Consider the following 27911-nt stretch of genomic DNA (forward strand, 5'->3'; position numbering starts at 1 on the left):
AACTGCATGGAAGCAAGCACTATTTATTTACTTATTTGGGTACCTGGAATTGAACTCAGAGGCACTCGACCACTGAGCCACATCCCCAGCCCTATTCTGTATTTTATTGAGAGACAGGATCTCACTAAGTTGCTTAGCACCTTTTTTTTTTTTCTGCTGAATTTGGCTTTGAACTCACAATCCTACTACCTCAACCTCCTGAGGCGCTGGGATTACAGGTGTGTGCCACTGGTGCCTGGCTCCCTTTTTATTTTTATTTTAAGACAAGGTTTTGCCATTGCCAAGGCTGGTCTCAAACTCCCTCAATCTCCCAAGTCACTGGGACAGCTTAGGACTTTCATCATTAAGCTAACCTTCCTATAATCACTGCTTCAATAGTGATTTTTTTTAATTCAAAGAAATACTATTCAAAATACATGATAAGAAATTAGACTTTTATCAATACACAAATAAGTTTACTTAAAATCAGATAGGTCACATATTTTAAAAAATTTCAGACCCTCTCCCCAGCATTGTCCACAATCTAGAGTAGGTTCATGTGAAACCTGCAGTCTTGCCAAGGAGCAATACGTGATCATCCAGATACTCACTGACACTTTTCTCTCGACACTGAGAGATGATCGCCAAAAAAACCAAACCAAAACAACAACAACAAAAAAAAACATTTGTTGCCTGGATGATTAGGAAGAGTTCACATAAAACGCCTATGAAGGAAAACTGCTAATATCAGAAGAGTTCCAGAACTTCAATTGAATATAATCCTCTATTATTCTTTTCTTGATTTAACTTCTGTAGCTCTCGAAAACTGACTTCGATCTTGTTGAGTTCGGAATAAACACTTATCTAAAGAAAAGAAATTCCAGAGTAATTTTTACAATAACTTCTACATAAATAAGCAAGTCTTCTATGATTATTAATGAATTTTTCACTGGTAAAAAAATTTTTGGGGGGTGCTGGAGAGCGAATCTAGGACCTTGAACATGTTATACATAATCCAAGCTACTCCATGAACAAATTTGAAGAGCAAATTGTAATAGAAGTACAAATAGAATTAGTACATATAAAAAAGTCACAAACCTGGGGGCTGGGACCGTAGCTCAGTAGCAGAGTGCTTGCCTAGCATGTGCAAGGCACTGGATTTGATCCTTAGCATCATATACAAATAAAATAAAGGCATTCTGTCCATCTACAACTACAAAAAATTAAAAAAAAAAAAAAAGTCACAAACCTGAGATTTCACAAACTTATAAAGATTTATCAGTAGCCTTTTTGCTTCTGGTATCATTACCACAACAGTAAAGTTAGCATCCAGAAGTAGACATATCCAATCCATGATCTGAAGATAAATAGAAAAAGGAAACTTAAGATTATAAATTTAATTTTAATTCATGTAATAAATCCATAATTTTACCAATTAGTTACAAAAAATATTCTTTTACAAAAATCTGACAATTTTTTTTTAAAAGAGAGAGAGAGAGAGAATTTTTCTTTTTTTAGAGAGAGTGAGAGAGGAGAGAGAGAGAGAGAGAGAGAGAGAGAGAGAGAGAGAGAGAGAGAGAATTTTTAATATTTATTTTTTAGTTCTCGGTGGACACAACATCTTTGTTGGTATGTGGTGCTGAGGATCGAACCCGGGCCGCACGCATGCCAGGCGAGCACGCTACCGCTTGAGCCACATCCCCAGCCCAGAGAGAGAGAATTTTTTTAATATTTATTTTTTAGTTTTCGGCAGACACAACATCTTTGTTTGTATGTGGTGTTGAGGATCAAACGCGGGCCGCACGCATGCCAGGGGAGCACGCTACCGCTTGAGCCACATCCCCAGCCCCCAAAATCTGACAATTTTGATTTGCAGATGGAGGAACTTGAAGAAACACAAAAGGGCTTTATTTTATGCATTTACACTTTCTACTTTGCTACGAGCATAACTGAATCTTTTTCATGGGGCTGTTATTTGGGATAGGGTGTTCCTAAGTTGCTGAGGCGGTCTTCCCTGCACTACTAGGCCTGGCTTAGGATAAATTTTTTTGGTATAGGGATTGAACTTGGGGACACTCAACTACTGAGCCACATCTGTAGCCCTATTTTGTATTTTATTTAGAGACAGATTCTCACTGAGTTGCTTAGCACCTTGCCATTGTTGAGGCTGGCTCTGAACTCTCAATCCTCCTGTCTCAGCCTCCTGAGCCACTGGGATTATAGGCATGAGCCACTGTGCCCAGCAAGGATAATTTTTTTTGTGGTGCTGGGGATTAGAACTCAGGGCCTTGTGCATGTGAGGCAAGAACTCTACCAACTGAGATATATCCCCAGCCCAAGGATAAATTTTAACAGGAAAGCTAGAGTGATATTTTATCCAAGGGAGAGTTAAACAAACAAACGTAAGTTATTAAAACAAACGTAAGTTCACTTTCTTCTTTTTTAAGGTAGTGTGGGAGACTGAAACAGGGTCTTGTACATACTAGTCAAGCAATCTACCACTGGGCTACACTCCCAGGCCTTAAGTTTACTTTTAAGAAATTATCTGTAGTCAAAAATTCTTGTTTGTTTGTGTTTTGTGGCTAGAATGAAGAACTTTCACAAGGTAGGAAAACACTCTACCACCAAGCTACATCTCCAGCCCTTCAACTTCTATTTGGAAAGCATGGGATACTGGGTAGCACAGATGAGCTACTATGAACTAAAATAAAACTTAATAAAGGGCTGGGGATGTGGCTCAAGCGGTAGCGTGCTCGCCTGGCATGCGTGCAGCCCGGGTTCGATCCTCAGCACCACATGCAAACAAGGATGTTGTGTCCGCCGAGAACTAAAAAATAAATATTAAAAATTCTCTCTCTCTCCCCTCTCTCACTCTCTCTAAAAAAAAAAAAAAAAAAAAAAAAAAAAAACTTAATAAAAATATCCTGTGTAATTGTACATCCTCAAATGGTATAGTTAACATACAGAAATCACTGTCATAAAAAAGCATTAAGGAAGGGCTGGGGTTGTAGCTTAGTGGTAGAACACTTGCCTAGCATGTGTGAGGCACTGGGTTTAATTCTCAGCACTGCATACAAATAAATGAATAAAATAAAGGTTCATCAGCATCTAATTAAACAACAACTACAACAACAACAACATTAAGGAAACTGGTTATTCATTTGTGGAGAGGGAGTTTGATCCCTAAAAAACCTTTTACACTAAATAAATACTATGTCAGTTGCAGTGGTGCATGCCTATAACCCTAGCAGCTAAGGAGACTGAGGCAGGAGGACCACAAGTTCAAAGCCACCCTCAACAACTTATCAAGGCCCTGCTTGAAATAAAAATTTTAAAAAAGGGCTGAGGAATGTGGCTCAGTGGTTGAGCACCCCTGGGTTCAATTCCTAGTACCCAAAACAAACAAAAAACCAAATAAATAAAATAAAACAATGAATGTACTAAGAAAACAAGATGACTATACTATTACTGTGGGAAGGCCTTTACATATCACATGAGCCCTATTAAAGGAAAAGCTTAGTACTTTTTTTGGGGGTGGGGAGGATTACCAGGGATTGATTCAACTCAGGGACACTCAACTACTGAACCACATCCCCAGTCCTATTTTGTATTTTATTTAGAGACAGGGAGTTGCTTAGTGCCTCACTTTTGCTGACTTTGGCCTTGAACTTGGGATTCTCCTGCCCCAGCCCCCCAAGTTGCTGGGATTACAGGCTTGCATCACTGGGCCTGGCAAGTTTAGTACTTTTTAACAACATAAAAATTAAAAACTCTTCTATGTCAAAAATTTTGCTAAAAAGAGTAAAAGAATAAATGATGGGGAAAAAAGGTTTATAATGTATCTGACAGGAAAAGGCTAAATACTAAATACTTTAATATACAAATTAAATAAAAAAGATTAGAAATGCAACATAAATATGCACAAAGAGCCTGACTCAGCAAGTCCTTTTCATAAAAAGAAATATAAATGGATAATAAGTATAATAGTGTATCTCTTCCATTATCAAAGAAATGCAAATTAAAAATAAGGTAATATTTTGTTAACTTTCTGGTTGGCAAAGAATAAAAAGTTTGACAATACTAGGTATCAGTAAGAATGTGAAAAATAAGGATAAGAACCGTGATAGTAGGAGTGGCAATTGTCACATTGTCACAACTCTGCAAAGGTAACTGGGCACTGACAAAATGAGAGAAATGTGTCTGAGTCTACTCCAAGAATAAAAGAAAGTTCTTGGGCCAGGTTGGAGTCAGAGGTAGAGTATTTGCCCAACATGCACAAGGACCTAGGTTCAATCCCTAGCACTGCAAAAATAAAAAAAATAAATAATCAGAAGTATTTAAAAAATATTTCCAGACATGAAGGAATATATGTACACATTCACATACATACATTTGAAAATATATAAATATATATAATACACACACACACACTCTCTCTCACACATTTGGCAGTACTGAGGATTGAACCTGCATGAATGAATGCATTGCTAGCCCTTTTTATTTTTTATTCTGAGACAGTGTTTCAAAAGTTGCTAAGACTGTCTCACACTTGTGATCCTGCTGACTTAGCTTCCTGAGTTACAGATATGTACCACGATGTCTAGCAGTAAGAAAATGACTGGAGAGTCTCATAAGTAAAAATCAGGAAATTAAGATAAATTTGTGTATAGAATTGTGGATCTAAAAATCCACAAAGAACCCAACAAAGAAAATTCAGAGTTCCTACTCCAACTCCAGTGGTCTCTGTATATGGTGAAGAAAGAGATACAATAGTCTCCCTAATCTTGGAGACAAGGAAAAATCAGTTACTGATTTCCAGAGGCTGAGACTGCATACAACCTGTCTGAAAAAATAAAAAGTTATCTGACCTGGCTTAGGGTTGGCGGGTGTATTCCAGGAAGCGTCATGGTAGCATTTTCACTACACTTCAAATAAAGGAAATACAAATACTGGAGAAATAGCTGGGTAGAAAAGAAAAAAAAGGCAAGTTACCACCTTGGTAAAAAATTTTCTATAGACGTAAAGAATTTTCAGAGGCTGTCCAATCAAATCATATATCACACAAATAAACTAGATATCTGGGGCCAAAAAGTAAATAAAATAATATCCCTGACATCACTGAGGAACTCATTTAGTTTAGGACCAATGGGTTTATTTTGTTTATAAATAACAGGCAGAGAACAAGAGAATTCTTCTTAGACTCATTTATAACTTAGATGGCTTAATGTGATTTTTCAGGCTTGGTACAAATAAAATGCCAAGGCCTATCACCCCCAAATCACTCTATTCCCTAGGCACAATTCTTTCACCATGAAATAATTTGATAACCTTTAGAATGTCCTAACTGCTGGGCAAAGTTAAGCAAAACAACTGAAACCAGAAATAAAATTCTATGGGACTTGTATGTACTTACAGTGATATGCTGTGCAGGGATGTCCTTCAAGTGAGGCAGAAGAAATACCTCACTATATGCTGAATGAAGAATTGCATTTCTACTTAGGACTAAAGGAAAGCATCTTACTTCAACAAATAAAGAGTATAAATTGAGGTAGAGAGGGAAGATGGGAGGGGAGGGGAGGGGGGATAGTAGGGGATAGGAAAGGTAGCAGAATACAACAGTCACTAATATGGCATTATGTAAAAATGTGAATATGTAACAGATGTGATTCTGCAATCTGTATTTGGGGTGAAAATGGGAGTTCAAAACACAATTTGAGTCAAATGTATGAAAGATGATATATCATGAGCTATGTAATGCTTTAAATAATCAATAAAAAAAAGAAAAATAAATAAAAAATAAAAATAAAATCACGTGAATAATAAAAGAGTATAAATTCAAGCAATTCCCTTCTTAAATTTATACAAAAATATTACTTATCTAATCTAGAAAAGATTCACCACCAAACATTCTCCTAGTTTAGAGATCATTTGGAATACTTCATTAATATAAATATTAGTTTTTAGAACTGATAGAGCTTCTAATTCAGTATGGTTTCTTGTCCCCACCCCCCGCTTTACATTACTGAGGATTGAACCTCGGAGAGTTTTATCCCTAGCCCTTTTAAAACTATTTTGAGACAGGGTCTCACTAAGTTGCTTAGGTGGCTTACGACTGTATCCCTAGAAAGAGATTGTGTAAGGGAAACTTGTTTCAAAGGATACAATAGAGCTGCTCTTTTTGGCGTTACAGGGCATGAGGTGGTCTCCTCTGCTGCATTCTGAGGCTTTTCATTTACCTTTTGATTAAAGTTACCGCAGTTACCATTTTCAGGACTAAAGCCATTTTGAAGAATTTCAGGTTGCTCTTTCATTTTCTCATCTTGTTCGGTATCACTATAATCAAAAACTGACTCCATATTGATATTAATTTCTTGAAGACTGTCATCACCAATGCTATGTTAATTGAAAGCAAGAGGTTAATTCTTATCATTACTTGAACATTTGGAAGAAAATTCATTTTCTTTCTTTTTTTGGTACCGGGGATTGAACCTACAAATGTAGGGCTATATCCTCAGCCCTTTTTTTTTTTTTTTACTTTTTTTTTGTGTGTGTGTGGTGTGGGGATTGAACCAAAGGCCTTGTGCATGTGAGGCAAGTACTCTACCACCAACTGAGCTATATCCTCAGGATCTTATTTTTTACTGTGAGTCAGGGTCTTACTAAGTTGTTTGGGGTCTTGCTAAGTTGCTGAGGGTAGCACCTCAAATTTGTGATCTTCCTGCCTCAGTTTCCCAAAACTGGGATTAAAGGCGTGAACTACCACGATGGGCTTTATTTTTGAGATAAAGTCTCTCTAGGCAGCTTAAGGCCTCACTAAATTGCTGAGGCTGGCCTTGAACATATGATCTTCCTGTCTTAGCCTGCTAAGCTGCTAGGATTATAGCATGTGTCACCACACCTGGTTAGCAAATTAATTTCCTAAGGATTCCAAGTCTTAGAAACCAAATAATGTAAGAGATTTAAAATGTACTGAAGAAAAAGACCACTAGATCTTAACTTACCTCAAGAAAATTTTTAAGCAAGCGCAGGTGACTGACTCAGGAATATCAGGAAACTGGTGCAGACAAAGTTGTAACATCTGTACATCTGTTTTTTCTAAGGCGATTTCCATTAAGCCAGAACATAAGCTAAGAAAAAAAAAAAAGAATTAAAATAATTTTTATATGTTAAGAAAAATCTCAATTATAAAAAACAAAGTTAAAAGAGTAATACATATAAAGTGTATATCAATACCTACCTGTAGGAAAGTGTGTGTGTTTGGATAAGCTGTATGAGACAGTTCCTGGGATAAAATGATGGTTCTGCTTTACATCTTCCCAGAAGTCCTGTTACTATGTCCCCAATTTGTGTATGAAAGTCAGGTGTCCACTTGGCAGCCAAAAATTTACGTAGTTCTACTTCAATGTGTTTTTCTGAATCTTTCTGAAAGGGCAGAATTGAAGAGTTTGGTCTTGCACAATAACAAATATCGCTCTGAACTTAAAATTTCTTTTTTTTTTTTTTTAAGAGAGAGAGAGAGAGAGAGAGAAGAGAGAGAATTTTAATATTTATTTTTCAGTTTTTGGCGGACACAACATCATTGTTTGTATGTGGTGCTGAGGATTGAACCTGGGCCGCACGCATGCCAGGCGAGCGCGCTACCGCTTGAGCCACATCCCCAGCCCTGAACTTAAAATTTCCTAGCAAAACATTTTTTTTCAAATCACCAACAGTATTCATGCATTCCTATGAAAAGAACTGACACTACAATTTACTACAAAAAGCTGCAAAGAGCCAGTCACAATGGCACATGCCTGTAATCCCAGTGATTAGGAAGGCTGAGACAAGAGGATTGCAAATTCAAAGCCAGCCTCAGCAATGATGAGGCACTAAGCAACTAGTGAGACCCTCTCAATAAAATATAAAATAGGGCTGAGATGTGGCTCAGTAATTGAGTGCCCCTGAATTCAATCCCTGGTACCAAAAAAAAATTCAAGGGTTTAGAAATCTAAATCTTTATAAGGCTAAATTATGAACAATCAATAAAAAGTTCAATGAGAAACTCATGAAGACAATACTATAACACTAATGTAATAAGATGATAGTGAAGAGGCAAATAAGAAAGCTTTCAATCAACTCTCTCAACCTTAAGATATAATAACAAATTTAGCTATAGCTATAAAAATGTTTAATAAAAATGGTAGAATGGATAGGTATGGCTGAGGCAGAATGACTGTAAGTTCAAACCCAGCCTAAGCAACATAGCAAAACTGTTTCAAAATAAAAAATAAAAAGGGCTAGGGACGTGGTTCAGTGTTTAGCCTTGGGTTCAATCCCTGGTACCAAAGAACAAAACCAAAAACACTCCATCATATTGGTATAGGCACCAACTTCCATAACGAGACACCTAAAGCTCAAGAAATTAAAAAAAAAAAGAAAAGAAACAATCAGTAAGTGGGACAGCATCAAATCAAGAAGCTTCTTTAGAGCAAAGGAAACAAGAACATAAAGAAAAACCTAAAGAATGGAAGAAAATCATAGAAAGCTATTCCTCCAACAGGGGATTAATATCCAGAATATATAAAGAACTCAAAAAACTTACCTCAAACAAACGAAACAACAACAAAAATAAATAACCCAATCAATAAATGAGCAAAAGAACTAAACAGACATTTCTCAAAAGAAAAAAAATGGGTGGTGTGGTGCCACACACCTATAATCCCAGCAACTTGAGAGGATGAGGCAGGAGGATCACAATACCACAGAAGTGTAAAAAAAGAGGTGGAATGAAGAGTAGATGGAATTTTTTTTTAAACTATTTGGGTTGATTTTTCATATTTCCAGTATTTTTTATTTACCTTGATGGTTGATAGAAGTTGTTCTGATACTGGAACTTCTGGCTGTAAACTCACTTCAAGTTTTTTCCTCCTTAACTGGAAATTAAGTAAACTGATTAGGATCTCAATCACACAGTGTCAAAAATAAGCTCTGTTATAGGGAATAGTGGCTTTATTTTAGCTTTGAAATAAAGTATGTGAAGATTATCTGTTTTCCTTAACATTTTTCTTTCTATAACTAAACTTACAATTCTCCGTGACTGCTCTGAGTTCTGTGATCCAAGTCCATATCCCTGAGATGTTTCCCAGTTAACAAAATGGGGTATGGTGTGAGTGCCTAAGAAAACATAAAATATAAAATTTCAACAATATTTTCACCTACAGTTATTCATCCAACCAACCAAAGAACACTAAACAACAACCACTTGTGCAATTTAAGAGAGGTTTTTCAGCCAGGCACAGTGGCACATGCCTGTAATCCCAGAGACTTGGGAGGTTGAGATGGGAGGATTGCAAGTTCAAAGTCAGCCTCAGCAACTTAGCAAGTCTTTAAGCAACTCAGTGAGAACTATCTCAAAATAAAAAATAAAAAAAGACTGGGGAGGGGCTGGGATTGTGGCTCAGTGGCAGAGTACTTGCCTCGCACGTATGAGGCATTGGGTTCGATCTTCAACACCACATAAAAATACGTAAATAAAATAAAGATATTTTGTCCTTCTACAACTAAAATAAATAAATAAATAAAAAATAAAATATCAATCCTGGTGCCAAAAAAAAAAAAAAAAAAAAAAAAGAGAGAGAGAGACAGAGAGAAGTTTTGAAGTCCATGTAATTCTACTAACAATCTCAAATCAGTAAAGTATAGTATACTTAAAGGGTATATGCCTACACTAGCAACATTAAGCTACCAGATGAGGCTGATGGCTGAAAATAAACAAGGGAGTGAAATGGTATTACTGTGAGGAATATTTCCTCTCCCACAGGCTCTAAAAGTCAGAAAAACATTGGCATTAAAAAGTGTGTCAGCTAGGCATGGTGGGTGCATGCGATAATCCCAGAGGAGTGGGAGGTTAAGGCAGGACGATCATGAGTTCAAAGTCAGCCTCAGAATCTAGCAAGGCCCTAAGCAACTTAGTGAGACCCTGTCTCTGAATAAAATATTTAAAAAATAAATGAAGGAAGGAAGAAAGGAAGGAAGGAAGGAGGGAAGGACGGATGGGCTGGAGATGTGGCTCAGTGGTTAAGTGCCCCTGGGTTCATTCCCTAGTACAAAAAAAAAAAAAAAAAAAAAAAGAGAGAGAGAGAGTATGTCTCTCGAGTCTGTAGCAGTACTTGCAATGTGGACCATTCCCACAGTAGCTGCCTTGGTCAAGGAAGTTTCAATGAACAGCAGCAAATTGCAACATTAAAAATAAGCTGTATGGAGGCTGGAGTTGTAGCTCAGTGGTAGAGCGCTTACCTAGCATGTGTGAGGCACTAGGTTCAATCTTCAGTACCACATAAAAATAAATAAATAAAACAAAGGTATTGCATCCATCTATAACTTAAAAAGAAAAGAAAGAAAACAGGCTATGTGTACTGGGGATATAGCTCAGTGGCACAGCACTGACCTAGTAAGTTTGAGACCCTGGGTTCAATACCCAGGTATCATATACACATATAAAAAGAATAAACTCAGTCAATAAGAAGTTATGGATATCTACATATGAAAATGGGAGTTAATAAGATGTTTTTATTAATAAAATGTGTACACACACACACATATAAGTAAGTTTTTACCTGCATCTTGACTATGCTTGAGTTTTCCAAGAGCACCAGCTAATGATGATACTTCACACTTATATGGAATCACAGTTAGAACTTTTCCATGTAGCATAAACAAATTTTCACCATAATACCAGAGCTGCAAAAACAGTAATCAAAACTATAAGCAAATTTTGTTCTAATATCTAACTCAATAAAGCCTTATAACCTATTACATTATCTTACTTATAAATTATCTCAGTAAAACACAAGGCAAAGACAATAAACGTTTTAGATGGTATTTTTTTAAGTGACATATTGTGCTTATTTTTTTTAAATATTTATTTTTTTTTGGTGTAGATGGACACAACACAATGCCTTTATTTTTATGTAGTGCTGAGCATCGAACCAGGGTCTTGCCCATGCAAGGCGAGTGCTCTACTGTTGAGCCACAATACCAGCCTTTAGATGGTATTTTATTTTTTTTAGTTACACATGGACACAATATATTTATTTTATTTTTATGTGGTACTTAGGATTGAACCCAGGGCCTCACATCTGTGAGGCAAGCGCTCTGCCACTAAACCACTACCTCAGCCCTAAATGGTATTTTTAAATCAGACGAACATATACATTTAAAATAACTGAGCTGGCTGTGGTGATGCATTTCTATAATTCTAGAAACTTGGGAAGCATTGCAAGTTGGTGACCACCCTCAGCAATAGTGAGACCCTGTTTCAAAACAAAAAGGGCTGGGGATGTAGCTCAGTGACAGAGTACCCCATGTTCAATCCCTAGTACTGCAAAACAAACAAATAACTGAATTGTTCAAAATTAATAGTCACTATTAAATATTTATTAATACGATAATTTCCAAGGTTACTGTAACAAAATGTAATAATGTATTAAGTGAAAGATAGAATTGAACACTTTATATCTTTTTTTTAAATATTTTTTTTTGAGAGAGAGAGAGAGAGAGAGAATTTTTAATATTTATTTTTTAGTTTTTGGCGGACACAACGTTTGTTTGTATGTACTGCTGAGGATGGAACCCGGGCCGCACGCATGCCAGGCGAGCGTGCTACCGCTTGAGCCACATCCCCAGCCCCACTTTGTATCTTATGATTTCAATTTTTAAAAAAGTTTTTTTGGTTGTAGAGCTGGGGATATAGCTCAGTTGGTAGAGTGCTTGCCTTGAATGCACAATGCCCTGGGTTCAATCCCCAGTACCACACACACACAAAGTTTTTTTGGTTGTTGATGGATCTTTATTTCACTCATTTATTTATATGTAGTGCTGAGAATCAAACCCAGTGCCTCACACATGTGATGTAAGCATTCTACCAGTGAGCTAAGACCCATCTCTTATGACTTCAATTTTAAGATAGGTACATGAACAAAAAAATTTGACAGAAATGAAACAAATTTGTTAGAATGGTGGAATTGCAAGTAGTTAATTTTGTTAAAATTACCAATAATATCTTGTTGCTCTAAATATTTTGTTTGCATGTGAACATATACTTTCTAAATAATATTTATTCATTACCTTTGGTAAGTATAGAAAGTACAACAGAATACAAAATAGACAAGGACCTTGTTTCAGGAAGTCTGGTCAACTTTAATTCCATGACAACATTTACCATATAACCTAAAAGACGAATTTCTTAGGAAAATAACAACTTCAGGTGTAGTTCAAAATTAAAAAAAAAAAAAAAAAAAGAGTAGCTAAAAACAGAAGTTATTGTATTAACTAGCTAATTCATTTCCTTTGATGTATTAGTAGCTATAATTGAATCTTAAAAATGATGAACAGGGGCTGAGGTTGTGGCTCAGCAGTAGAGCACGCGCCTTGTACGTGCGAGACCCTGGGTTCGATCCTCAGCACCATATAAAAATACATAAGTGAAATAAAGGTATTGTGTCCAACTACAACTAAAAAATAAATGTTAAAAAAATATATGATGAACAAGGGCTGGGGTTGTGGCTCCACGGTATAGCACTCACCTCACACATGTGAGGCCTGAGTTTGATCCTCAGCACCACATAAAAATAAATATATGTATAAAAAAATAAAAATAAAAATGATGAACATATAAAAACTATTAAAACAACAGCCAAATAAAACATAACCCTTCAGGCAGAAAATAAATTTAATTTAAATATATTTTAGATCTAAAGAGATCTCTTCCCTTCCAGAATATTTGTCAGATACAAAAATAAGTAAATTTGAAAAAGTCCTTGTGAAAAACTTACTTGACCACTGGTCCCTTGTGGTAATTCTTTTGAAGTCTGCAGGGTTTGAAATTTTATGTTCCATATGGAGAGGCAGTCTATAAAATAAGACATATAAACTAGATATAGTCAGAGTGTAAATAGAGAATATACTAGGGCAAGGTAAGGTAATCATGAGTAGTTAATTTTGTTAAGGAGTCATAGATAAGTATACAAGTTTTGTTTTATTAAGTATGCAAGTGGGTAATAAAGAGTGATTGCCAGGCTGGGGATATAGCTTAGTTGGTAGAGTGCTTGCCTAGCATGCACAAGGATCTGGGTTCAATCCTTAGCACCACAAAAAAGAGTGACTCCCACAGAAACTTAAGTGGACCAAAAAGAAGGATGAGCTCTGAAGAACGCAGGTCTTAATGGTTGGTTATAAATCTGTTACAAAAAAAAAAAAAAAAAAAAAAAAAAAAGCCCAAGACAGTGTGCATGCCTATAAGCCCAGTAGCTTCAGAGGCTGAGGATTATGAGTTCAAAGCTAGTTTCAGCAACTCAGAGAGACCCCAAACGACTCAGCGAGACCCTTAAAAAATAATAATAATAATACAGGGGCTGGGAATGTGGCTCAGTGGTTAAGAGCCCCTCAGTTGAATCTCTAATACAAAAAACAAAACAAAACAAACAACAACAACAACAATAAAAAACAAAGACAAGGATCAGATGGTTTCATTGATGAATCCTATCAAACATTTAAAGAATTAACACCAAACTCTCAAAATACAAAAGAGGAAACACCTCCTCACTCATAACCCTCCTCACTCCTAACCCATATTACCCGGAAACTAAAGCCAAAGACACTACACAAAAAAACTACAGATTAATATCCCTTATGAGTTTGGATACAAAAAAAATTTCAACAAAATACCAATAAAATGAATTTGACAACATGGTAAAATTTATGACCAAATGAGGTTTATTTCAGGGATGCAAGGTGGGTTCAACATAATAAAATCAACAAGGGTAGTATACCACATTAGTACAACAGAGGAAAAAACCACATGATCATGTCAGTGTGCAAAAAAATGCATCTGATAATCCAATACTCTTTCATAATAAAAACACTCAGAAAACTAGAAATAGAAAGGGATTTCAACAATAAGATAACAGGTATTTGTAAAATATCCATGGCTATCATCATACTCAACGGTCAAAGACTGAAGACTTTCTCTTTAAGATATGGAACAAGACAAGGACTCCCCTTTGCCTATGCTACTCAATCCTGTAGTAGAAGTTCCATGGGTTAATTAAAAAGAAAAAAGCATCCAAATTTCAAATGAAGCAAACTTATTAATATTTACAGTTGACATGATCCTGTATAGTAAAAAATGCCAAAAACTATACCCGGATACACACAAAGACTAGTATTAATAAACGCATTCTGCAAATTTTAAGGTAGAAGATCAACACACAAACTTCAGTTGTGTTTCTGTACAATAGAAGTGAAAAATTTAAAAATGAAAACGTCAAGGGGTTGGGGATATAAAAGTGCTTGCTTAATTAGCATGAGGTTTGAATTCTAGTGCCACCCCAAAAAAAGGATTCCATTTACATTAATATCCAAAATAAAAAATTTAGCTAAGGAGGTGAAAGATAAGGAAAACATAGACAGCTGGACAGACATCCTGTGTTTATGAACTGGAAGACTTAACGTTGCTAAGATGATAATACTGCACAAAGCAATCTACAGATTCAATTTAATACCTATCAAAATTATAACTGTCTATTTTTTTTGCAGAAATGGAAAAGCCAAACCAGGTGGAATCTATAATCCCAACTACTCAAGAAGCTGAGGTAGGATCATAAATTTGAGGCCAGCCTGGGCAATTTAGTGAGACTCTCAAAATGAAAACAAAAAGGTCCAGGGATGTAGCTCAGTGGCACAGCATTAGCCTAGCAGCTTGAAATACAGCTCCAATCCCAGTGTGGAAAAAAAAAGAAAAAAAGAAAGAACTGGGAAAACCAATCCTGAAACTCATAGGGAACTGCCAGCCAAACAATCCTGAAAGAAAGGGGGAAAAAATACAACACAAAACAAAACAAAATGTAAAAGTAGCTAAAACAATCCTTAAAAAGAATGAAGTTGGAGAACTCATATTTTCTGATCTTAAGATTTACTAGGGGGCTGGGGTTGTGGCTCAGTGGTAGAGTGCTCACCTAGCATGCTTGAGGCACTGAGTTTGATCCTCAGCACCACATAAATGTAAATTAAAGATATTGTGTCCACTTAAAACTAAAAAAAATTAAAAAATTAAAAAAAAAAAAAAAAAAGACTTACTGTAGGCTGGGCACAATGGCAAATGCCTGTAATCCTCGGGGCTTGGGAGGCTGAGGCAGGAGGATAGAGAGTTCAAAGCCAGCCTCAGCAAAAAGCGAGGCGCTAAGAACTCAGTGAGACCCTTCTCCAAATAAAATACAAAAACAGGGCTAGGAATGTGGCTCAGTGGGTGAGTGTCTCTGAGTTCAATCCCCACTACCAAAAAGGAAAAAAAAAAAAAAAAAAAAGATTTATTGTAAACTTGCATAAACAGTACTGAATAGAACAGTCATCTATAGCCAAAAGATTTTTCAAAAAGGGTGCCAAGACCATTCAAATGATGCTGGGATGGCTGATTAATAACCTCATGCACAGGAATGAAGTTGAACTCTTAGTTCATGCTGTACACAAAAATTAACTGAAAACGGATCAATAACAAATATAAAAGCTAAAATCACTGCGGGGCTCGATGAAGCATATCTGTAATCCCAGTGGCTTGGGAGGTTGAGGCAGAAGGATCGTGGGTTCAAAGCCAGACTCAGCAAAGGTGAGCTGCTAAGCAACTCAGTGAGACCCTGTCTCTAAATAAAATACAAAATAGGGCTAGAGATGTGGCTCAGTGGTTGAGTACCCCTGAATTCAATCCCCAGTACAAAAACAAAACAAAACAACAACAACAAAAAAAAAAACCCAAAAAACTAAAAATCATAAAACTCAGAAGAAAAAACTGGGTTAATCTTCATGACCTTGGATTTGACAATGTATTCTTAGATATGACAACAAAATAACATGCAACAAAAGAAAAATATAGATAAATTGGATTTCATAAAAATTAGAAACATTAGTGCTGCAAAGGACATTATCAAGAAAGTAAGTAAAAAAACAATCTACAGAACGGAAAAAAAGTACTTGGAAATCACATGTCTTGATAAGGGGCATTATATATAAAGAACTCTTACAAATGAACAAAAAGACAAATTACCCAATTAAAAAAAACAGAAAAAGGACTTAAATAGGTATTTCTCCAAAAAGACGTATAAATCACCAACAAGCATATGGAAAAAATGTTTAAGATCAAAAGCATAATGAGTACCACTTTCTACAACCACTATGATGACTATTATGAAAAATAGCAAATATTGCTGAAGATGTAGAAAAATTGGAAAGAACACTTGTATAATACTGGTGGGGATGTAAAATGATTTAATTACTGTGGAATTCAGTGGTTCTTCAAAGAGTTAAACACTGAATCATCATATGACGCAGCAATTCCATTGTTAAGTATATACCCCAAAGAATTAAAAACTGGTACTCAAATATACCTGTACATACATGTTTATTCCATTATCACAATAACCCAAAAGTGGAAATAGCATAAAAGTTACTATATGATCCTAGAATGGGAAGCAACTGCTTAATGGGTATAGATTTTTTTTTTTTTTGGGCACGGTACAAGGGATTGAATCCAGTGACACCTACCACCAAGTTACACCTATAGTTCTTTCTACTTTTGGGAAAGGATCTCTCTAAATTGCCCAGGCTGGCTTCGAACTTGTGATCCTCCTGCCTCAATTTCCTGAGCAGTGCCTGCATGTGGCACTGTGCCCACTAGTCTGGTTTCTTTTTAGGATGATGAAAATGTCTTAAAACTAACAGAGATGGGAGCTGTATAACATGAGGGGAAGCATAACAACAAAATCAATCTACTAAATGACACTGAATTATTCATTTAAAAATGATCATTTTATGTTATGTGACTTTTAACTTCAAAAAGAAAAAAAAGTGAATGATTAATGTTGAGCTAGAAGGAAAATACACTGCAAGATATCTATTCAATGAAATATTATGCAGCTGGTTGGACAGGCCAAGGAAGCTAAAATAAGTGGTGATATGGGGATCTCTAAAATATATGTAATAAGTTAATAAAGTATACAACAGTATATATGGCATGTTGCCATTTGTCTAAAAAAAGGGAAAATACCTTTATAAATAGTAGTATTAGCTTGTACATATATAAGAAAGAACAATAACAACAACAAAAAAACCCCATCAGCCAGGTGTGGTGGTGTGTGCCTGTAAACCCAGCAGCTCGGGAGGCTGAGACACAGAATTGCGAGTTCAAAGCCATCCTCAGCAAAGGTGAGGTGCTAAGCAACTCAGTGAGACCCCGTCTCTAAATAAAATACAAAATAGGGATAGGGATGTGGTTCAGTGGTTGAATGCCCCTGAGTTCAATCCCTGGTACCAAACCACCCCCCACACACAAAAACAAAAATCCACCAAACCTCTGGAAAGAGACATAGAAAACTCTAGTATTGATTACTGATTTTTGAGGGAGGAGGCTTGGGGAGGTAGGTAGAGGAAGAACAAGAAAGAGGGAGGATGGAGCACTGGATTCAATTCTCGGCATCACACAAAAAACAAATAAAATAAAGGTATTGTGCCCATCTACCAAAAAAAAAAAAAAAATCAGGACTTAAAGAGAGTGGTAGGGCACATGGCATAACAGAACTACCTTGCTTAGGATGAATCCTAGTTCTAGTACTTAGTTACTAAACACCTCAATTTCCTTATTTGTAAAATAGGGATACCTGTACTTTCTCTCATAGGGTTTTTGGAGAAATAAATGATAAAAATAATGAGACAATGCATATAAAATTTTCAACATATGATAGTTTCACTAAAACTAGTAGCTCCTATTAAACCAATTTAATTTTTTTTTTTTTTTTTTGGCAGCACTGGGGACTGAACTTGAACAGGCTAGGGTCTACCACTAAGCTACACACCCAGCCCTGTGTGTAGCTCCCATCTTAATAAAGGGAACACAAGAACAAAGTACATAGATGAGGATGGCCTGAATAAAGAAGAGGATTCTTGTCCAGAAATTAGAAGACAAGGCAGGAAAAAGCAGATGGGGTCTACATTATGGAGAGACCTGATGTTAACCCAAATTCTGAATTTTAGAACACAAGCTGGGAGTCCCTCAGTCTTGCACTGACAAGGAGCAACTGTGTTACACATAATAGATGGACAGAAGACTGGAGGGTGAAGAGATGAGATGACAGTCCTGCTTAGAAGTTCCAGAGATCAGGGCTGGGGTGGTGGCTCAGAGGTAGAGTGCTCGCCTAGCATGCATGAGGCACTGGGTTTGATCATCAGCACCATGTAAAATAAAACAAAATAAAGATATTGTGTCCACCTACAACTAAAAAAAAAAAAAAAAAAAAAAAAAAAAAAAGTTCCGGAGATGAAAAGCATACCAGTAATCCCCAAGATGCACATTGTCCAAGTCCACTGGATTTCCATGCTGTGAAATGTCACTAAGAATTCAATCTGTTACTGCAAAGCTTTCCAGGGTTTCAAATGCCTATAGGCTGATGGACTGTCATTTTACTTCTTTAAGACATCATAGTATGAGCAAGAGAGTAACACAAACAAGTGTTTTAGAAAGATTAATCAATGCAGGATGAAATCAAAGGCTTATTCAAGAATTAGAAAGTTACACACAAATAACTTGAGTATGGTGATAAAGAAAACGAATTAGTGTGGTAATAAAGAAATTAAAAAGAACAGGAAGACTAAAAGGTATAATAAATTTGAAGAAAAAAGGCAAAGAACTTCTTATCTGATTGGAGTTTAGTTACCCTTAGAAGCTGGCATTGGAGGTCCGAGGACTGCTATGTGATCTCGATCCAGGACAATGAGTGCAATACCACTTCGAGAATTATCAGACACAACAGCTTTAAGCAACTGTGATTTAACTACCCTCTGATTTTTTTCTGTGTCACTTGGATATATTGGTATCAAGCTTTCATATATACATCCATCAGAACCTGTTGGAAACAAGTATTAGAGGTTCATAGGGTAAAGGATAGTTCTTTATCTGTTATAATTTAATGTACTAGGTTGTTCCTAACATTTTAACAATTTGATAAATAATCCATCATTCTGTGCTTTCCCTTAAAAAATAACTACAACCTTCAAATGGGGAGAGGGGTATCAGTAATAATAATAATAAAAAATCACAGTAAATAATATTATAATGTTATAATAATGAAGAAATAAAAACTGAAAATAGGGCTCAGCGGTAAGGCACATGCCTAGCACATGCAAGGCCCTGCGTTCCATCTTCATCACCACATAAAAATAAATAATAAAATAAAAGTATTATGTCCAACTAAAAAACAAAACAAATCTGAAAACACATGTAATAATTTAAAATATGGGGAGAGGTCTACCAGGAATAAAGACAATCTAGTCAATAAGAGATATCCCTGATTAGGAAAAATGATTTTTTTTTTTGGTCCTGAGAATTGAAGCCAGTGCCCCACCATCAGAATATTAATTGAGGGGCTGGGGTTGTGGCTCAAGTGGTAGAGTGCTCTTCTAGCACGTGTGAAGCACTGTGGTTCCTCAGCACCACATAAAATAAAGATATTGTATCCACCTAAAAATAAATACTTAAAAAAGAAAAAAAAAAAAAGAATATTGAGATCTAGTTTTTTTTTTAATTTAATATTTATTTCATTATTTTTATGTGGTGCTGAGGATCGAACCCAGCACCTCGCACATGCTAGGCAAGCATTCTAACACTGAGCCACAACCCCAGCACAAATTAGAGTTTCTGTTACTCAAGTACCCTTAAAGCTATATGAAATTGCTGTTTTTTGTAGGTCAGTTCTTTTTTTTTTTTTTTTAAAGAGGGAGAGAGAATTTTTAATATTTATCTTTTAGTTTTCGGCAGACACAACATCTTTGTTTGTATGTGGTGCCGAGGATCGAACCCGGGCCGCACGCATGCCAGGCGAGCGCGCTACAGCTTGAGCCACATCCCCAGCCCCAGTTCTTTTTTTTTTTAATTATTATTATTAGTTGTTCAAAACATTACAAAGCTCTTGACATATCATATTTCATACATATGATTCAAGGGTCAGTTCGAATTTTGGCAATTTCACATGGTTCTAGCTTATAGATTCATATAACTCTTTGGTTCAGACTTCTTTCCTTCAATGTTCATTAAACTAAAACATTAAGTGCATTCCAATGACCTAGAAATGATGAATAAAGAGTGTCTTTTGTATGGTACTGGGAATGAACTCAGTGACATTCTACAACTAAGCTAAATCCCCAGCCTTTTTACATTTTGAGACAAGTTCTTGCTAAGTTGCCTGGGCTGGCCTGAAACTTGCAATCCTTCTGCCTCAGCCTCCCTAATAGCTGGGATTACAGGCATGAGTTACCACATCTGGCTTGAAGAGAACCTTTTAAATACCTAGTGAAAACATATGTGGCATTGAAAAACTTCATAAAGATTTAAAATTGCAGCCAGGTATGGAGGCACACGTCTGTAATCCCAGCAACTTGGGAAGCTGCAGCAGGAGGATCACAAATTTGAGGTCAGCCTTAGCAACTCAGTGAGGCCCTAAGCAACTTAGCAAGACCCTGTCTCAAAACAAAACAAAAAAGGGCTGGGGATATGATAGGCTCAGTGGTGAAGCACACCTAGTTTCAATCCCAGGAACCAAAAAAAAATTAGTAAACAAACAAATAAATTCAATTATAATATGGATGTTTCTGAAATATTGCTCTCCCTAGCACCATCACCTTTGGAAAACAACTTGAAAAGAAGCCAGCAAGGACTTGAGAGAACACCACAACCACAAAAGGGTTTTCCCTTTTCGCCCTAGAGGCGTAAGACTATGGTTATGGGCTGGGGATGTGGCTCAAGTGGTAGCGCCTGGCATGCGTGCGGCCCGGGTTCGATCCTCAGCACCACATACAAAGATGTTGTGTCCGCCAAAAACTAAAAAAAAAAAAAAAAAAAAAAAAAAAAAAAAAAAAATTAAAAAATTCTCTCTCTCTCTGTTATGGGCTGGGGATGTGGCTCAAGCGGTAGCGCACTCGCCTGGCATGCATGCGGCCCGGGTTCGATCCTCAGCACCACATACCAACAAAAGATGTTGTGTCCGCCGAGAACTAAAAAAAAATAAATATTAAAAATTCTCTCTCTCTCTCTCTCTCAAAAAAAAAAAAAAAAAAAGACTATGGTTATACTTCAGACCATCACATAGAAGTAGATTCCAAGGTATTATAAAAATCTTTGAAAAAGACATAGGCCAAGGCTTCTCTGTTAAGTCTCCTTCTGATCCACCTGTCTCAGTCAATTCAAAGAAAGGCACACTGAATCTGATGGCTGGAAGAGAGTAATAGACCATTCAATGCCACAAAGATACTATATGATCCACTAATTTCTCTATTAAAAAACCTGGGCCTATTATAAGAATAAAAGGAGGGTTTTTTTTTCTTTTCATTATAGGTATCATATCATTATACATTGCTTATGATAAATTTTAAGGCATAAAAGTTATAGAAACAATATTAGCAAACTGTGCTCTACCTGAAGTACTTCAATACCACTCAGAACACAGCACCAACTAATCTAATGCATGGACAAATATAGCCAAGTGCAAAACAAAGAGGAATAAATGCTGTTAATGAAGCACGAAAAGGGAAGTGCCATAAAAGAAAACTTCAAGATTGAAAACTATACACTAACCTATGATATCCTTCTATCTACAATTGCTACAAGTTTAAGGAAAACTCACTTATTGACATCAAAGAGATGAATTTCCGATCCACGTATGCAGTAAAATTCAGAGTAATACATTTTTCTTCTGGTCCAAGTAAAAGTGTGTATTTGCTTAAGTTTCGTGAGTTGAACATTTGTACATAAGCAAAATAACTTCCATGCTGCAATGAAAGGGAAATGTTATTTTACAAATATTTCTATTTCAACCAACTATATTTAAATATTAAAATTACAAGTTGTTGCTCCATTTTTTGGGGGGTGGGGTGGAGGGGTGGGAACTGAACTCAGGGGCACTCAACCACTGAGCCACATCCCCAGCCCTATTTTGTATTTTATTTAGAGACAGGGTCTCACTGAGTTGCTTAGTGCCTTGCTTTTGTTAAGGCTGGCTTTGAACTCTGGATTCTCCTGCTTTAGCCTCCTGAGTTGCTGGGATTACAGGTGTACACCACGGCAGCGGCGCCCAGTTTGCCCAGTCCCTTTTTTAATTTTGAGACAAATTAAAGTTATTGAGGCTGGCTTTGCGATACTCTTGCCTCAGCCTCCAGAGATGCTGAGATTACAGGCACTCGCCACAAAGTCTGGCTGTTACTCCATTCTAATGACTTTAATGAATACTTAGAAATTTCCTGTCCAATTAAATTAATTATATTAGTGTAGTACATTAAATAAGTATGGAAATAATTCTAACGTGTGTGTGTGTGTGTATGAATATATATATATATTTTGGTACTGGAGATTTAGCTGAGCAGAGCTCTATCACTGAGCTATATCCCAGCCTTTTTTGAGACAGGGGTCTAAGTTGCTCAGACTGGTCTTGAATGTGCAATATGCCTGCTCAGCCTTCCCCATAATTGGGATTGCAGGTGTGCAACACCACGCCCAGCTAGTATACTTTTTAGTGTTTAAAAAGATTGAAAATATTTAAGAATCTTCTGAGAGAATCACTGAGCTATCATTTTAGTTTTAAAAATAATATAGGTGACTTTAAGAAGTTCACACAATGGACAAAAACTAAAGATGTCACTTACTTTTTCAGTAATAAAAATTAAAGCAGGATGCCTAAATACCATGAAAAACTTTGCCCACCTAAAAAAATTACAAAATAAAATAATCAGTTAAAACATATTATGCATAAAATTTAAGAAAATATCTATTATTTTATTATCTTTTGGAGTCAGAAAGGCAAAGAATTCAAAATATGTATCACAGGTCATAAATATACATTTCTGTCAAATGCATCTCTGGATTAAATGCAGGCTGAACTTCCCAGAAGACAATCTTTTTTTTTTTTTTTTTTTTTTGTACTGGGAACAGAACCCAGGGCCACTCTTCCTTTGAGCTACTTCCCCAGCCCTTTTTAATTTATTTTATGTTAAGACAGGGTCTCGCCAAGTTGCTTAGGGACTCATTAAAAGTAGCTGAGTCTCAAATTTGTAATCCTCCTCAGTCTCCTGAATTGCTGAATGACAGGTGTGCCACCATACCTGGCCCCCAAGTGACAATGTGAATTGTAAAGTTTCAAGAAAGAGATGACAGTATGGAGGACTTTCCAAACTTAAATCAACTTCCCCCATCCCCTTTTCTTCAGAATTACTTTTGGGACTAGTGTTCTGAGGAAAACATTAGGATGGATGTTATTTGTCTTTTTCAAGTAACAGAGGGAACTAAGCCACAGGGAAGCTAAATAGGGCTCATAACCAAAGATGGCTAGGTAGTCCGTGGTACCCAAAGATCTTCCCCAAACACAGATGCTCACACCTCAAAGGCATGCAGTCTAAAAATCAAGCTGGTCATTGTTCACTTACTAAGAAAAAGTCTTTGCTTTGAGTAGAAATTTAGTTTCCACCAGGTGGACCTGGAAAAGCAGCAAGTCAACTGAACAGGAAATGTGATGAAATAATGAGGATCAGAGAGATGTGAAATCAAGAAATGTCCTTCTATCACTTGGGCGAGTCATTTTTCCAGTTTTATTCCAGAATCTGGGAAAGCAGAGGTCTTAAAGCACTATCGTGTGCATGTATGAGTATGTAGCAACGAATTCCATCATTACATAAAACTAGAATGCACCAATAAAAAAAAGTGAAAAAAAAATTCAAAAAAAATAAAAGAGCACTATCATGACTTCACTTAAGAAGCTGTACTTTCCTCCAGAGGAAAAGGTTATAACCTGGAAGTCAAGGAATACAAAGCAAAAAGATTTTGGTCTTTGGGGATTATTCATTTCATATTCAAATAACTGACTATCCAAGTTCTCTTGTCATTAGAACTGGATGCATATGACTATGGTTTCCTCAATCATCTATCATGCTAGAGGATTTTGGGGAAGTTAGTTTGGTCAGTATCTTATAAATTTTTTTTTTTCCCTTTTGTGGTGCTGAGGACCAAACCCAAAGCTTAGTGCATACTAGGCAAGTGCTCTACCAATGAGCTCTAACCACAGCCCTAGGTTACTTTTATTATGTTTATAACCAAAAATGCTTTTTGAACATGGCAAAGAATGTAATAAAAAAAATGCTCAATGCATTTCCATTTTGGTAAAAAAATTCATTTTTAAGTATAACTTACTTAATCACTTCTCCATCAGAGATAACAGTTTCAATTTTCTGTTGGGGCTCTGCAAGCAAGGCCTCTAAACCACGAACGGCACCTTCTTTGAACTGCACTACTGGTTCTGTCCCTTGTATTGAGTGTATCCTATATACCTCAGCTGACAACTAGAAAAACATCAAGAACATTTCAATTTTTATTCTAAAGCAATTTACACCTGATGTAGTAGGATAAAACATTATTATTATTCTTAAGCTACCGGTTTTCATTTTGATTTAATTTTGTTTTATGACTATGTATAATTCTCATATCAAGTCTATTCAAACACACAATCCGAAGTCTAATTTCTCTGCTCTTATTCTTTCTTAATATTTTTTATTTTATTAATATTACAGACGGATGCAATATCTTCATTTTGTTCACTCATTTTTTAAAAATTTATTTATTTATTTATTTATTTTTAGTTATTGATGGACCTTTATTTTTATTTGGTGCTGAGGATCGAACCCAGTGCCTCGCATGTGCAAGGCAAGCGCTCTGGCACTGAGTCACAACCCAGCCCGCTATGCTCTTATTTTTTTCTACTCCATCACCTTCTCTCTTCCATAAGTAACCATTTGTAATCATTTTTGGCTTACCCATTATGAATACAGGACGTTGGACTAAAATCTGAGTCTACCAAAACCAAAGGTGAAAGAAGATACAAACACAGTTTGGTGTTAAAGACTGATGCTCCAATTATGACTATAGCCCGAAACCCCAAGAAAATTTAATATCCATATATTAGGTAAAAAAGACCCACTGAGTAAAACTCAAAATCATTTTAGTGCAAAGTAAAAGGAAAAAGTAGAGTCAGGGGACAGCACAACTAGCTGAACAGAAGTTTTAAGGTCAAGGCAACAAAGGCATTACATCTTAAGTAGCCCTATTGTAAGCCACTCTAAAAAACTGTCAATTATATTTATATTAAACTTTTAGAATTGGAAGGAAGTTTTGAGATCAATCTCATTTGAAAGCCTCATTTTATCAGTAAGAAAACTTAATTTAACATACTTTAATTCATTGGTATAAAAGATACATATATAGTCGTTTTAAAAAAATATTTATTTATTTTTTAGTTACAGATAGACACAATATGTTTATTTTATTTTATGTGGTGCTGAGGATAAAATCCAGTACCTCACACATGCTAGGTGAGTGCACTACCTCAGAGCCACAACCCCAGCCCTCTAGTCGTGTTTTTTTTTTTTTTACAGGTCACTATTAAAGGTCTATTCTATCTATTCTAAGAAAGGACACAGGAAGTTTACTTGTTTTCATGAAAGACACACCCCAAACATCCAAACTCAGGGAAATAAGTATAATCACTCATGAATTAAATTATCAATCCCATGGGATAATAAAGTTTATATTTTCTAACTTATAACATGAGTTGCAGTATGTTATCAAAACATAGATAACAAAAATGAAAAACCAATTGCAACCTTAGACTTACTTTCTCAGAGGCATTAATATAAATAACATAAACTATATTATGAAGATTCTATGTCACCAATAAGCTAAGTAAATATTTTGGAAAATCCAAAGACTTACTGTGGCTTTAAATACTTTATCCAGGTTTACATCTTCATTATTCCATATTCTCAAAACCTTAAATCAAAGCATACAGTTAAAAAGTATCCCATTCTCTATTTACATATAATAACCACAAATAGTATATCAATATTTGACTTGTGTTGTATATATTATTATATGCAAGTTTTTGAACTCACCTTATTATCATGTACAACAATATACTCGCCAGTCTGAAAGTTGCACACAGCTGGACATGTTATAACTTGACCTTGTTTCACTGACCAGCTGCCCAAGGGTTTCTGATCTGAAACCTAATGAAAGATTAAAAATAATATTCAAGAAGTTATTTTTCAGACATTAAAAACAATTAGACTTTCAAAAAATAAGCCATTGTAATGACAATATTTGACAAATTTCTTTTTAAAAAATATTTATTTAGGTTTTTTTTTTCCGATGGACACAATATCTTTATTTTTATGTGGTGCTGAGAATCAAACCCAGTGCCTCACATGTGCTAGGCCAGCATGCTACCACTTGAGCCATATCCCCAGCCCCTGACAAATTTCTTAAGATAAAAAAATAAGCAGTCACAGACAAATACTGTAAGATTTCACTCATATGAAGTATCTAATGATAACTGATAAAGACAGAGGAATTATGGTTGCCAGAGGCTGGTATAATAAATGGAGGGATAAAATTATTATAGGTACAGAGTTTGTTTTGTTTTTTTGGTACTGTGGATTGAACTCGCGGACACTTTTACCAGTGAGGTACATCCCCAGCCCTTTTTATTTTTTGAGACAGGGTCTCACTTTGCTTAAGGCCTTGCTACATTGTTCAGACAGGCCTTGAACTTTCAATCCTTCTGCTTCAGCCTCCCTAGTCCCAGGGACTACAGGCATGCATCACCCTGCCAGGTGAGATGATAAATTTTGTCTTTTACCACGATTAAAAATTAAATGAAAACATAAAATAACTACATTACTAAAGTGAAAAATAAAGTACATTAACACTGCTAATTAATACTAATTAACATTTACGTTTAAAATTTTATTTCACTATGGGTCTAAACAGGGACATCTTAAATTAAGCAGGGATCACTAGAATCAGGTCCATTCAATTACGACCAGCCAATACAAATTCACTGGACAGTTGAGTTAAAGACCAATAGAGTAACCAAATGTCTAAACAAGCAGTACAGGGAATTGTTGTCACCCTATCCCCAAACTTCACAGCAGACAGCTAACTTTTAAATGACAGGGAAAATTATGTTCAGCAGCCTACATAAAAACAACTACTTTCTATAAACCACCCAAACCAAGGTTAGGTGTGCTGCCAATCAGGGAAAAAAGGGGGTGGGACCTGCGACTTCCTGGGACTCTTCTCTGGGATCAGTAGCGTGAACCAGTTGCCCACATACAAACTACTCGAAATTAAGATTCTTACCAGGCTACCAAGAAAGCTAGGCCTCTTCAATGGCCAAAGAACCCCTCATCCCAAGGAATGGGGATGAAGTGGACAGACACAGGCCTAATTCGTGTCCCAGCCTGTCAATGTCCTCATCTGACGCCCAATCGCCCCAGGACCCCTCTGCGGGCAGCAGGGTGACAGGCTCCCCAGGAGGGAATCTTAGCCGGGACACCTCCGGGAGACTCGCAGGGAAAACACAGGTTCCTTTCCTTTCCCCGTGTCCACGTGCACTGAGACGCTCCGCCACCAGCAACTCGGAAATTATGCCTTTCTCTGCCAAAAAACCCAGTCCAGCCAGATTCTAGACCTCGCTCGGGGTCCCAGGCAGGCTGACCGGGTCTCTGCTCCCGCGCTTCCCAATCTTTTTTGAAGCCGAGAAACCCGAACTTAAGGCTTCCTGCTCAGAAAGGGCGAGACAGCAGCCGGGGCGCTCCTGTCGCCCTCACCTTATACAGGATGACGGTCCTGCTGCTGTCCGTCACTAGAAACTGGTCAGTTTTGTCGCTCGGCTCCACACCTAGGACTCCATTGGGCCCGGCGCCCAGGGCTCCCACGGACAACGTGAATTCTTCTTCCAGGGCTGCCATTTTGGTCAAACCTAAGGACGGCCGCGCATCCCTCCCGGCAGGCCTCGCGCTTTCTCTCGCGACACCGA

General features: G+C 36.6%; 1 protein-coding gene across 2 annotated transcripts; it reads right to left on the reverse strand.

Moving 5' to 3' along the window:
* Nucleotides 1-420: 420 nt before the first annotated feature.
* On the reverse strand, nt 421-27885 carry NOL11 (nucleolar protein 11). Of its 2 annotated transcripts, XM_081271028.1 has the most exons (18): nt 27703-27885; nt 25984-26097; nt 25805-25861; nt 24230-24378; nt 22693-22750; nt 21678-21822; nt 18717-18905; nt 12792-12868; nt 10575-10698; nt 9044-9132; nt 8817-8891; nt 7217-7401; nt 6981-7106; nt 6142-6372; nt 5393-5471; nt 4848-4940; nt 1229-1336; nt 421-843 (listed from the first exon to the last, which is right to left on the reverse strand). In XM_081271028.1, exons 1-18 carry the CDS (start codon nt 27841-27843, stop codon nt 727-729), a joined length of 2157 nt encoding a protein of 718 aa, XP_081127154.1. In that variant the 5' UTR covers nt 27844-27885; the 3' UTR covers nt 421-726. The 2 variants fall into 2 exon arrangements, with proteins under 2 accessions (XP_081127154.1, XP_081127155.1); XM_081271029.1 differs by lacking the exons at nt 24230-24378; nt 25805-25861; nt 25984-26097; nt 27703-27885 and adding an exon at nt 23470-23606.
* Between the last annotated feature and the right edge of the window lie 26 nt (nt 27886-27911).

The sequence above is a fragment of the Spermophilus citellus genome, assembly GCF_964194105.1.
Source record: "Spermophilus citellus genome assembly, chromosome: 17".
Lineage (NCBI taxonomy): Eukaryota > Metazoa > Chordata > Mammalia > Rodentia > Sciuridae > Spermophilus > Spermophilus citellus.

What these genes read in the sequence shown, in the direction of transcription:
- NOL11 (XM_081271028.1), bottom strand. Translation starts at nt 27,843, where the DNA reads ATGGCAGCCCTGGAAGAAGAATTCACGTTGTCCGTGGGAGCCCTGGGC. An exon ending in GGACCGTCATCCTGTATAAG is followed by an intron (nt 26,098 to 27,702) that starts GTGAGGGCGACA and finishes ATCTTTCATTAG; the next exon opens with GTTTCAGATCAGAAACCCTT. An exon ending in TCCCTGCACAGCATATCACT is followed by an intron (nt 4,941 to 5,392) that starts GTAAGTACATAC and finishes TTTTCTACCCAG; the next exon opens with CTATTTCTCCAGTATTTGTA.